At 41.2% G+C, this 13,396-nt stretch overlaps 1 protein-coding gene across 8 annotated transcripts in view; it reads right to left on the reverse strand.

Moving 5' to 3' along the window:
• Positions 1–1,406: 1,406 nt before the first annotated feature.
• The window catches only part of LRRC49 (leucine rich repeat containing 49), a 100,370-nt gene continuing 88,380 nt past the window's right edge, over positions 1,407–13,396 (reverse strand). For all 8 annotated transcript variants that reach the window (XM_075575828.1, XM_075575827.1, XM_075575829.1 and 5 more), the window contains 5 exons: positions 12,806–13,043; positions 10,286–10,471; positions 6,915–7,024; positions 5,702–5,846; positions 1,407–2,054 (listed from right to left, as the gene is read on the reverse strand). In XM_075575828.1, the coding sequence (XP_075431943.1) occupies positions 1,851–2,054; positions 5,702–5,846; positions 6,915–7,024; positions 10,286–10,471; positions 12,806–13,043 (883 nt within the window). In that variant the 3' untranslated portion in view covers positions 1,407–1,850. The remainder of the gene's footprint in view (positions 2,055–5,701; positions 5,847–6,914; positions 7,025–10,285; positions 10,472–12,805; positions 13,044–13,396) is intronic.

Below are 13,396 nucleotides of genomic sequence, written 5' to 3' on the forward strand. Positions count from 1 at the left end.
ACTAATCCCCACATCCCTGTGTGTAACTTACCTATGTACCGTGCAATCATTATACCCTACTCCCTATAATGCATGTACTGGTCATATTACTCGACCTCTCTGCAGCATTTGACACCTTGGACCACCCTCTTCTCCTTCCCATTCTCCATACTCTTGGTATTCACAACAAAGCTCTATCCTGGATCTCCTCCTACCTCTCCCATCATACTTTCAGTGTCCCTTTTGCTAACACCTCCTCCTCTATCGATCTCTCTGTAGGGGTAACCTGGGCCCTGTCCTGAGACCTCTCCTCTTTTCTCTGTACACACTTTCTCTAGGTGACCCAATCACATCTCTTGGGTTTAAATATCACCTCTATGGGGACGACACACAAATCTACTTTTCAACCCCCGACCTTACACCTGCTGTACAAACCAAAGTTTCTGAATGTCTTACTACGATATCATCCTGGATGGCCCTCCACCGACTTAAACTTAACATGGCAAAAACAGAGCTCCTCATACTTCCTCCCAACCTGGCCCTACTACCTCCTTCCACATTACTGTTGGAAGTACTATCATTCACCCAGTAGCCCAAGCACGCTGCCTAGGGGTCACACTCTACTCCTCTCTCACATTCGCCACTCACATTCAAAAAGTTTCTAAAACCTGTCGCTTTTCCATCTGCAATATTACAAAGATACGCCCTTTCCTCTCTTGCTCGATTACTAAAACTCTGACTCAGGCCCTCATTCTCTCCCGTCTTGAATACTGTAACCTCCTGCTGTCCGGCCTTCCTGCCTCTCACCTGTCTCCCCTACAATCTATCCTTAATGCTGCTGTCCTGTACAAAGGTTTGCCTCACTAGGTATAAGCGAAGAGCATTTTGTGTGTGACATATGTATTGGTTAAGCACATATTTTTGAATATTGTTGTTTTCCCGCATGTGCACAATGTCTGGGGGCGTGCAGACGGCCGATGTTAGGTTTGTGTGTAGGGAGTTTTACTGTGGCGAGATGTTTTATGTGCTTGTATGTGGACATCTCAGACCTCAACGGCTAACACCGCGCTAACACTGGACGCAAGCACACTCCTGACGGCTACCGACACGCATGCGCACATAGACTCTTATATTTCTGTATGTGTGCGGTGCGAGCAGACGACCAATGTTATGTGAATGTAGGTGGTTGTAATTTTGTGACATGTTTTGTTTTCCATTATGTGCGCGTTCCAGAACTCATGCGCTAACACCATTGACAGACAACATTAGTAAGCACACCACTTACAGCATTCGTAACAACTAGAGGCCATGGCCAATACTGCAGCACAACTCTGCACATGTGCAGTATGCTACTTCCGTTTCAAAGTAAGTCACAACTGAATTCATTTCACCCTATGAGATTTTAGAATGAGCCACCATCAGCTAAGTTTCACTTCAAAAGGAGAATTTATTAGATTTTTTTTAAAACAAAGGTTCAAAAAAGTTAAATACTTTGACAAGTGAATTGTCTTTTAACAAAGTGAATTTCCAGTAATAGATTCATCCATATATTCTTGAGCAGCAACAAAAAATGGAAGACTTACCGTATAAACATGGCTTGCTGATCTATTAAGATCATTTATAGGTTAGTTAGCACACAAACCCAAAACATGGTGGTACTATTTGGTCTAACATAGGACTATTTTGAACACTCAAGCTATTAGGGATAAAGCAAAAATGCAGGAGCTTTTTTTATCCACGGTTGAAAAGTTTAATTGTCTTCTTTACGGGAAACAGCGTGCGCACATACTAGTAAGAATACTGAATTATGTTTACGTGTCTTGGTAAACGAGAATATCCAGGACTTGGCCACACATCATTGCTTTGCATTGCTATTTTTGTTCAACAATCATTTGTAAGCATTGTTTCATGTAGGAGTTTTTGTTACGGACTTCTATCACTGCATCCCTGACAAGCTCAATGAACATCTGTGGCCATAACTTCTGCAGGGATTCATTTTTCATATTGATGTCGGCAGCTTCTTTCACAAGGTCCTGGACGTAGGTGTGGCAGAAAACTTTCTTCTCTTTGATTTCCTGAAAAGGAAACATTATTCACGTTATGGTGATTCATCCAGATATCATTAAAAAAAAAAACTGTTTGTCAGAGCCTCACCACTTTGGGAAAGAAAAGCAGACTCAATACAATATTTACAAAACTGCTACATTTTATTTATGTTGCATTAATATTTTATTGTGTTGAGCTTTAGAAATACTTTTTTTCAGATAAGGATGTAATGTGGCAATGTATTTGTTTGCAATGGCCCCTCCCTTACATTTACAGTATATAACATTGTTCCAGCACCAGCCTCTCCAGGTCTCCCTCCTAAATTTGTAGTGTGATGGATTATCTGCTATTTATGTTACCAATCGTGTCTAATATAATAAAAATGGGGAGCAGAACAACCTATCAAGACTGCATTATGGGTCATGTTTACTTAGTAGTGCTTTCTCATAAGTCACTTTCTTGCACAAGAAGACACCCAATCGTATATCCACTGGAATGGCCATTAGGGTTCTTTTGACACTGGAAGGTGTCTTCTAGAATAGTCCTGCTTAGTAAATATGGGTGTATACCCTTAGTTTCCATTGGTGAAAATGTGGAGCTTTTTCAAGTGATTCAAAAAGTGATGTTAAAAAAAAAAGGTGTATCACAGCCACCAAATATACAAATAAACAAAGCAAAGGGAGCTCCTTTTTAACACTACATTTAGCATTCCTTAGCTACAGTATTACAAATACATTAACATGATGTCTTACTCGGAGGTAATTGAGCCACCTGTGCTGAAGCAGGAATATCATGAAAATCTGCCCTACTAACATGCGGCTGTGGACAAATTTATAATGGGATGTATAAAGTTCTGCACCATTTTAATTGTATTCCTTTTTATTGTCACAAAACAAATTGACTGGGTTTGAAGTGGTGTAAACTTCTCTGCACAACATTCGGTACCAGAAGTAAGAGGCTTGGCAAACATCTCCCCTACTGAAACCTTTGCTTTAGCAAGTCAATTCAAAGCCGTGGTTCCTTTGCTTGAGCATAAAGGACAGCCCCTTAGGCCTCGTCCATGCTCCCTGCTGGCGCGCTGAGGCGCAGGGAAAGCGGGTGCTTTCCCTGGCCTTGCGGTTGCTTATCGCACGCGCTGTCAGCGGGCCGTCAAGGGGCAGGCCGGGGGCGGGCGCGTCACTGGCCGGGGGCGGGCCAGTGACGTCACGGAGCTGGTCGCCCTCATTGGGCGAACCGCTCACGTGACTGGCCTGTCGCGCTGGCAAGAGGGGGAATTTTAAACTCCCGTAAGACTTGCGCTTCCGCAAGCGCGCGGAAGCGCAGGTGAGCCCCTACTAAAGCCACTCTAATTGCGGCTGTAGGGGCTCAGTCCGAGCGGGAGCGCGCCTCAGCACGCTTCCGCCAGCAAGCGGTAAACATGGCCTAGGCCTTACTCGGAGACTCTTTTTACTCAATCACCCTTGCAGATTACTCAACACAACTGAACAATGTTTACTGCTGTGATGCGGTCATGGTATTTCAACTTGGGATGTTACTTTCTAAAGCCACTGGTTTGTTCTTGACAACACTTGTACCGTGGTTTCAGCCACTGGGATCCTGACCATCGCCAATTTGCTTAAAAATGTCAACTGCTGTAAGGGTAAAAAAAAAGAAGTAATTTCTGATAGAAAACTACAATAAGGAATGAAGAGGAGCATTCCGCCTCATACTTACATTACAAGTGTGTGCATAAACCCATACTCTTCATTCTTAACTTTCAGATATACTGGGTGTTTTTCCTTAAAAATGGAGAAGGAGTGGCTCAGTGAGTAACGACACTGACTGGCATTGAGAGTTTGAAGCAGGGGAGCCTGGTTCAATTCCCGGTGTCGTTTCCTTGTGACCTTGGGCAATTCACTTTATCTCCCTGTGCCTCAGGCACCAAAACATAGATTGTAAGCTCCACGGGGCAGGGACCTGTGCCTGCAAAATGTCTCTGTAAAGCGCTACGTAAAAAACAAGCAGCGCAATACAAGGACATGCTATTATTATTATTAAGAGCTCATCAGCCGCAAGTACTACCCGTTCGATACTTTCTACAGCGTACAGATACATCTCATAACCCAAATGAAGAAAAAGTTTTGAATCTCGCTGTGCAGGAATTCTGCTATATTTTATTACAAACAATTAGAGGTTGGACAAAAGTCTTGCAATGCATGGTCTCGGAGTCAGGATTTATTTCTGCCCCTAAGCATTAGATCATGGCTTGGATCATCCTTACCGAACATGAGATTTTAAAAGGGTGATAAAAGGCAGAAAAGCCTTTCCAGCTGATTACCTAGAGAAAAACTTGTTTTTTTTGTCACGAATAAACCCAACTGAGGAGCCCCATTAACAGGGATTTTGTGGCAAATCATATTTACACTGCTGATTTATCGCTGTTAAGAAACCGGACTTGGCAGTATTTTTGTTTTTTTTTATATGCGTATCTTATGTAAAGTAAAAGTCAAATCTGTACCCAGCTGTGAGATATTTTAATAAGGGGAATGAACACAGGTGTGAATTTGCACTCAACTAATGGAGGAAAATAGCCATTCGTTTTAGGAGCACGTTCTAAAGAGTTTATTATATGGTTATGAACATGAAAATGGAAACATCTACTTCTAAAGTATTGAACACGGCCCATTTACTCATTTGAACCATATATCACTCTATGGCATAACTGTGCTAGTTGTAGTGGTTGTTGAATCCATATCAGTCCTAATTAAGGTGCTCCCACAACGTTAAGGATTTGAATTAAACAGAAAACCTTGTCAAAGCACTGGATCCACTCAACAGTGCATACGTAGCTGGCTGTCACATACAGTATACTACACACTTGATTTATACTGATATCAAACTAATAACACAAATATTGATTACATTAGCTAGTGGGGTCGGATGCATTGTTTTAGACAATAGTACTGTATGGACCATTTAGGAACTAAAACATTATCCTTATCGACATAAAAAGCAGGGAAGGATTCCAGCTATAGGGGATAGGGGCAACTTCATGTCACGTTCTAATGTCTGACACATATCAATTTGTGCTTCCTTTATTGTGTCTATGTTCAAAGCCTCCACTATTGAACAAAATGCCTGCTATTGTGACTACAGTTTTATACTCCATGTTTAATATTGTATACTTCTGTGATAGTTGGCATCCTCAATCTACAATGTCTGTTTTTGTGTGCAAGTAATTATGAAGGAACCATTGGGTACAGCTTTCGTGTAATGTCTTCTTAATCAAGTACAATGTAGGATAAAACAGAAAGCAACCTTTTAAGATTAGGAATAGGGTCAAAACTAATATTTCCTTGATTACAACAATTCTGTTATTAATGGGGCAGTCTCACGCCCCAAAAAAGCATCCTGCAACCACGTTTTGTAATTGACCTTTTCCCATTTCTTATCTTTGCAGGTCACATATATTTAACCCTTTAAACATATATTTAACCCTTTAAACATATATTTAACCCTTTAAACATGTCACGTGTCGTTTTGGTCCATGGAGGTACTGCGCTCAAGAGGTAACTAAATTACGGAGTTGTTGATATTGACAGCTTTACTACTGGATGAATGTAAAATGGGTTATATACAAAATAAAAAGAGCACAGCAAGCAGATGGATCACAGGGAGTATGAGTGTACCAAAGTACCTCAAGCTTCTCATTGAGCAGGTCCTGTGCAATGTAATGTAATGCTGCTCGGCTTGGGGTTTCTCCTCCCAGTCTTCTGGCTTCACAGGTTTCTTCTAGAGACTTCTTACATTTCCCTTCCAGAAGGGGATGAAATGGTTTCTTTCTTTACAAAAATAGAACAGATGTGGATATTAGAACATACCAGCAAACATATGGGCTGATGTACCAAAACATTTGACATTTTGTGTTACATTTCTTCTCACTTCTGTATCAAACGTGAGTTGATGGTAATGAAGATTTTGCATGTGATGTTATTAGGTTGGTTTATGCCTAACCCAGAAAACTTCCGGTGACTTAACACAGGAGATAAGGAAAGCAATGATGGAGAATTCGTTACATCACATTACCATGTGTGTGTGTCTCTTACTTCCAATGTAACTTTCCTTATTGGGACCAAAATATGTGCAAATTACCGTAGTGCATGGAAACGAATTAACTCAGAATGAAAATGCCTCTGTTATAATTAATTGCCTTAATATATTTTACAATCTTATGGTCATAGTCAGTAAATGTAATGGTTTAGTTCCTTTTCAGTGAACAAACAATATTTAAAACAAATATAGTATTAGCAAAATGCTAACATTCTAATAGTGGATTCTACTGTCTGATAACATCCACCATAGAATCAAGTGATCATGGGCTTCTGAGGAGGGGCAGTTTTAATGAACTTCATTTGTTCTGTCTCTGAGTTTCTATGCTATTAGGTTATAGGGGAATAAAGTGCTTTTATTCAATTGTATCTTTATTTGCCTCTTGCCATGCATACATACAGTATTCAGGACATACAAAGAGTCATAACACAATCTTAAGCAGTGTTCTTTCATTTATTCTTCTGTAACCAAAGTCAACATGTTCCTTCCAATGAATTACGTTTTACATTTGAACAGTAAAATGTATCAGCGTTCTAAAGGTAACAGAGTTTAGTGGTAAGGCAAGGAATGAGTATTGTGGTAATCACACTTACCCGCTGGATCAAAGGGAGGTGCTTTAAGAACGGAAAATGTGAAGGAAATGGTAAAGACAGAAGGCCAAAGGATAAATGTTGGGTATCTCCATTCTCAGTAAGAATATTTAAAGCTCCGACCTATGTTTACAACAGTATAACAAATCTAATTTGGCTAACACTGGAGAATACATTAAAATCCATTCAAAATGTTTTCTCCAAATTTACCTGGATTCACCCAGCAGTGCAAGGAGTCGATGGTGTGGTAATTCAGAAGATGCTACATAGGCAAGAATCCCAAAGAGCCTCTCAGACATAACTACATCATTCTGAGTAACCTGTCAAAACAACATGGCAAAGCTTTCACATTCTCATCATTATAAAACTCTACAATTGGTCTTAAATGTCCTGGTAAGTAATGCCTTCAGGGGAAGCTCAAGTATTTTGATTGTTGTGTATCCATGTGTCTACTTTAAACCCCCTATTATGTTGGACAGGTTATGCTATAGTACTGTATAAAGTATAAAATATCCTGGGTGATTACACTGCAACTATTACACCTCACCGGTACATCTATTGCTAAAATTGAAACCTACTTAAAAAAATTAAAATAATAATTTAAAAAGTAATTTACTGTACATGTAATTTTTGGATTTCTACGTTTAGAATTGCTTATGTTTTGGTAACCTAGTGAAAAGATGAGCAAAATATATGCCTGGTACGGTACTTAATAATATTTACCTTTCAGTGTTATGGGAGCCTGAGTGATACCGTAATGTGGTACGAACAAGAACACAACCCACAGATTTCATTTCTGAATAACTCTTGTCCATTAAAAAGTATCACAGATTGTGCTGCAAATATACACTTATCTAAGACCAAAACAGCTACTAGAAGTTTGAGTGCTCGATATCATTTTTATGTATATGTATAAAGGGACAGATGTAGCGGCCATTATTGTGTGTAATGGTGTGCAGTAACTCTACTTTAACTTTGTATACTATAATTCTCTGAAGTAGCCGATCACACGTTTGGCTTTTACTGAATAAGCCCCAAAGAGAGAATATAAACAAAACAATTCAATGGAGAAATCAAACAATTCAGATACACATTAGGGCCCATATTTACTATGCAGTGATATTCCATAAGACACACCCTGGCCTATTCACATGACCGGGTTGTAAGGTTTCCCCTGGTACTGGAAAGAGTCATGTGGAATACTGTAGCACCGCTTAGTTAATACGAGCCACAATACATTGTTGCCATTCGGTACACTCCTTCACACTTATGCACAGAAGAAGCTTATTTAAAGCTCTCTCTCACAAGCGGCCATGGGAGGGAGGGTAAAGGGGCGGAGGGGAGGTGGGGGGGACGTGGGAGGGGATGTGAAGGGGGTGCGCAGGGGAGGTGGGCTGGGCAGAGGGGAGGCAAAGGGGAGGCAAAGGGGAGGAGAAGGGGGGGGGCGAAGGGGAGGGGGGAGGGAAGGGTGGAGGTGGGGGAAGGGGAAGGGGGGAGGTGGGGGATGGGGTGAAGGGCTGGTGAAGGGGGAGGTGGAAGGGGGAGCTGAAAGGGGGGGTGACAGGAGGTTGAGGGGGGTGACGGGAGGTGGAGGGGGGGTGACGGGGGCATGTGGGCGCTTGGTCCCCCTTCCCCTACTGTTTGCCGGTCGTCTGTTCCCCCCACCCCCAAAACCTTCCGTCTGTTGCATGCGTCGGCCGCTCCCTCACCCGTCCGCCGGCTCCCTCGCCCGTCCGCCCGCTCCCTCACCCGTCCGCCCGCTCCCTCGCCTGTCCGCCCGCTCCCACGCGGATCTGAGGCGGGAGGCAACGTGTTGTGGCCGCTCCCCCAGCCGGCTGTCCGCTCCCCCGCTTTGTCCCGGGCGCTCGCTCCCGTGCGGCCACTCCCCCGCTGACTCTAGCGGCCAGGGTGTGAGCTTGGAGGCAATGCGGGAAGGGAGGGCAGATGCACAGGGGTTGGAGGCAGCAGGAGGCACAGGGGTTTTGCGCAGGGAGGGGAGGCACAGGAGTTTTGCACTGGGAGGGGAGGCACAGGGGTTTTGCGCTGGGAGGGGAGGCGCAGCGGTTTTGCGCTGGGAGGGGAGGAGTTGGAGGCCCCGGCGGCAGAGGTGTGCGCTGGGAGGGGAGGCGCAGGGCTTGGAGGCAGCGGGAGGCACAGTAGTGTGAGGCAGCAGGAGGCACAGGGGTTTGAGGCGGTGGTAGGGGTGTGCGCTGGGTGGGGAGGCGGCGGTTTAGTTACTTACCTGGGCGAGAGGTGTGGTGTGTGTGTGTGACCTCACCGGCCAATGAGAGGTGTGCGGGGGCGGGAGGGCGGGCCAAGGGAGCCATCTCATTGGCCTGAGGCGGAGTGACGGGCCAAAGGTCCAATTAGACACAGGACGGACAGACAAACACACATACAACGGTTTGAGAAATACATACATATATATATATATCTATATATATATATATATAGATATATATATATATATATATATATATATATATATATATAGATAGATACACGACACTGGAGAGAAAAGTTTTCAGAATAAAAAATATGTACTGTAACTTCCTTTTCTCTCCCCCCAACCCCCCCCCCACCCCCAAATTTCTAGTAAATACAGAATTTCTATATGCCTGTGAGATTTTGTATTACGTTCATCTAAATTACGAGTGCACACAGCATCCTTGGAGGGATATCCGGGAACTATACTATAATGCAAATTGAAAGAAACAAAAAAGTAATGGTATAGGAAATGGTGTATTGGTAAATATTCTTTTTAAAATAGTTTCTCCTCCAAATGTCTGAATAATACATAAATCTAAAATAGAAAGTGGGGAAATTCATTTTTCCTATACTTCAGAAAATAAAAATACCACTTGTGAGCACATCCACATGTCAGACAGGTCTGCAACCCTGTTATCCACATTATCTCTTAGCATACAATGCTTCCACTGCAGCCAGGGATTCTGGGTAATGACATGCAAATGAGCACAAAGAGTATATTTAGAATGACAGCAATGCAGGAGTACCTGCTGATACAACAATATATTGTGGTGCCATAAAAATGCTATAAAAATAAAATAAAGGTACATACAAATAATGTATTGTATGCCCATTGCACATGATGGTATTTATAATGAATGAACACAATTTGCTGTTGATATGATACCTTTTAGGGCGACCAACCCGAGTGGTCTTTATAGATAAAATTGGAGTGTACAGAGGTTTTCAAAAATCTCTTCATTGGGTGTATACTTGAAGAAAAGAGCTTTGAAGCTTCTAAAGCGCTGTACACCATAATTTAAAATCGACAAAGAACTCATGTGTACCCCCTAAACGGTTACACAACCTACAAATAACCTATACATCTTCAGAACCGATATGGCGACTAGATTTTGAACTAATCCATTCGCAAAGGAAGGGGCCATCAAGGCAATGCAGTGTGTTTCAGGAACCTCTTGCAGTGCAGGGGTAAACAAATAGTACATTAAAGCAACAAATACATTGACAGACTGCCTCTGTTCAATAATATATGTTAACCCTGTCCTGCCAGTTCCTTCATCAGTGTAAATATTTACTGGAATTATTCTGTGTACCTCAACTTCATTGATTTTCTGAATGTTGAAATTGTTCAATCTGAAAAGAACATAGAACTTCCACAGCGTGAAGTTAACAACAGGGTTTCCCTGAGGTTCCACCGTCAGCTGATCGAGCCGACGTAGCTGTGCCAAGGCATTGAATTGCTGTAAGGTGATCAAGTTGGTCTCCTTAAATTTAAGGTGCTGCAAGCAGAGATGCAAACGAAAAAAGCAAACAGGTTAGCAAATTAGTCCCAGTTGTTGAAAACCAATTCACATAATCAGGGAGGCGACAACAGGTGTGTGAAAGTCATTATTTCAAAAGCTATAGTACAGCATATCCAACACAATCCTAGCAAAGAACCATGTACAGTATTAGTGATGATTAGAAATAGGTTCAATGGTTCACTGAACGTTAGAGAAATCATGAAAACACAGACTTTTGGTAACTCTCAAAGTCCGAACTTGGGAAGCCCTGAACTTGGGCATTTTAATGAAAATGGTAGAAATATTAAGTATTTTAATCAAATCGGGCACATATGGGGTTAACGTTGGTTACAAATAGTCTTATAAAGAATTAATTTTATGGCCTGTCAAACCGGGCCTTTGTTGTATAAGATTGATGTTATCTCAAGATAACATCTGTTTTGTCAGTGGTGGGATTGAAATATTGTTTCCCTGACTCTAGAACAAACAGGACACTTTTAAATATACCTTGAAAGGCACTCTTAGAAGTGGTTCTACTCCGTATCAGGGAACGTGTGACTAGCCCTACAGTGTACCTGTCAAAAAAAATGAAATATGGAATTCTGGGCCTGACAGCAATTCACAAGAATAACTAGATATTTGTAACCATTGTGATTACATGAATCAAATGATGCCAAACACTTGATGATTAGGAGGTGCCGAGGACAGATATCCATTTCTCCTGAAAAAATAGACGTTAGGTGGTCTTATTTTACGTCAAGGCGTGAATAGTGAGTGCATAGATGCAACAGTGAAAATGGCGTTTGTCTAAGTATTATAGAAATAAAGTTATGAAGTCTTTTAGATATTGAGGCAAACATTAAAGAGTCAACAGGAAGGTTTTATTCTTTTAAGTCGTAAAAATGTCAGCCAGAGCGGTTGGGCTTATGTTGTTTTTAATGGGAGAAGAATGGTATATAGGCCTTGCAATGGAGTTATGAAATCAGAATTCAACAGAGGTGTGTTTTGGGATCAGGCACGTGAATTCTCATCTTTCCTACGCCCCTACGCCAGTGACCTCTTTGGGAAGAACCTAGGACATGTGGTAACGTACTGGGAATTCTGCTTATGGTTATTCTTTTACTTTAAGAAACGGTCTGCATTTATTATAACTGTAAGTTCTTGTAATAATCTTTTCCTGTAATCCAAACACTGTGTTTTTGTATATTAAAGCCAAACTTCAATAATTAATACTGTTGACTCTGATTGAACTGGTGCACGCTTTCTAGAGAGTAAATTAAATGTACTAACATTTTGGCTACAACAGATTTTTGTGTGTTAAGTGCATAATTTTTCTTTAGTAAACAGGGACCAAAGACCCTGGCAAATATACATATATTGTTTGTGTTTATCTCTGGTGGTGGAAGTAGATATAGATTGTAACAGAGTAAGGGCAAATATGAACTAATTATGAAGTACATTGCGAAGGAGAAAGGTGAATGGTCTAGTTTAGCCGTGTATATTAACCCAGGTTGCTTATATAAGTGATGTGCTCTCAAGTGTGCTATTCGTGACAGATGGTATATTGAAACGGATTGAGGGGAGATATTATTCATTTGAAGGACTTTGTGAGGTGAAGATTGAATCGGTTAGATAGCTGTGTGTATTAACCCTTGCCCCGTATACAGGTCACGTGTGTCAGTGGTGTGCCGTAAGTGACGGGCATCATAAAAATCTATAATGTATTGTTAATTGTCTTAATTCTTCAGTTCTACTGTACATGCCTAATATAATAACTTTATCTAAAACTAGGAACAACAGTACAACATTAATAGATTTGAAAATACTTGTACTTCTAGGATGAAATCAACAGTAAGGCCTTTCATACTATTAACGCAATGCTTCTGGCAAGAAAGATTTGCAGGTTTAAATTCTAAAAAGGATACAAACTGGTTTGGGTGCTTCGCATATTGTATTTAATTTTGCTTGATCTACAAGAAGCTAATAATATTTTTAGTGTATTCAATTAAGTAATGGTGGCAACAACTTTCAGATGACCAACATAAATATTTTATACCAGCTAGGTTCTTTTTCCATAAAGGACAAAGAAGAGAGATATATGGGCATGTGCTTAAGATTGTCAATACAATTTATCTCCTCATTGACTTGAATGGGGGTATCCTTGTTGTAGTGCCCTGATCGGCACTATAGCAGTTTAATGAATAACCCCCTTCGTATTCAAAATCTTACAATTTGCTATTCCTAGATCACCAATGTATGATCCTTCCTATAGGGAGAAAGTCTAATCAAAATCCAATCCCAGAGACAAACCTTCAACGTTTTTATACTTACCGTAGCATTGGGAAATTTGATTCTCAATTTTGGTAGAACTTGTACAATATCGTCAAAATTTATGAAAGTAAAAGCGAATGTGCTGACTGATCCAGATGTCTGAGCGCTCCAGGTCCTATCCAGGGATTCCAAAGCACCTGACCCATACAGGCAAAGGGTATCTCCTTCTAATTCAACAAGATGGGAATCTATGACAGACAGACCTTGCACAGCGCTGCTGAGTACAGAGTCGAGTGATCTGTAAAGTGGGAACGAAAGAGTATTCTAAAAAATCTAACATTTCCCAAATGGGGATAACTCTTAAGTTGGGGCAACAATACAGTGAGCTTCAATCACTGGCCACAGAGGAATATTCGGATGATTATTAGATGGAAGGATGTCAGTAAATGTCATGCATACAATCCGTAACCTGGGACATAACAGATTAAAAGGAAAATGTCTGGGAAAAGAGAGCTTCTGCACGCTGAAAGTCACATGGACGATAAATACTTCCTTTTTGACAAACTTCTACATTGAACCTCTTCAGATGAACCAACAATATATACAATTACCCTCTAACACTTGAATTGCTTTTTTTTTCTAATTATAATT

The sequence above is a fragment of the Ascaphus truei genome, chromosome 18, assembly GCF_040206685.1.
Source record: "Ascaphus truei isolate aAscTru1 chromosome 18, aAscTru1.hap1, whole genome shotgun sequence".
In the NCBI taxonomy this organism is placed as follows: Eukaryota; Metazoa; Chordata; class Amphibia; order Anura; family Ascaphidae; genus Ascaphus; species Ascaphus truei.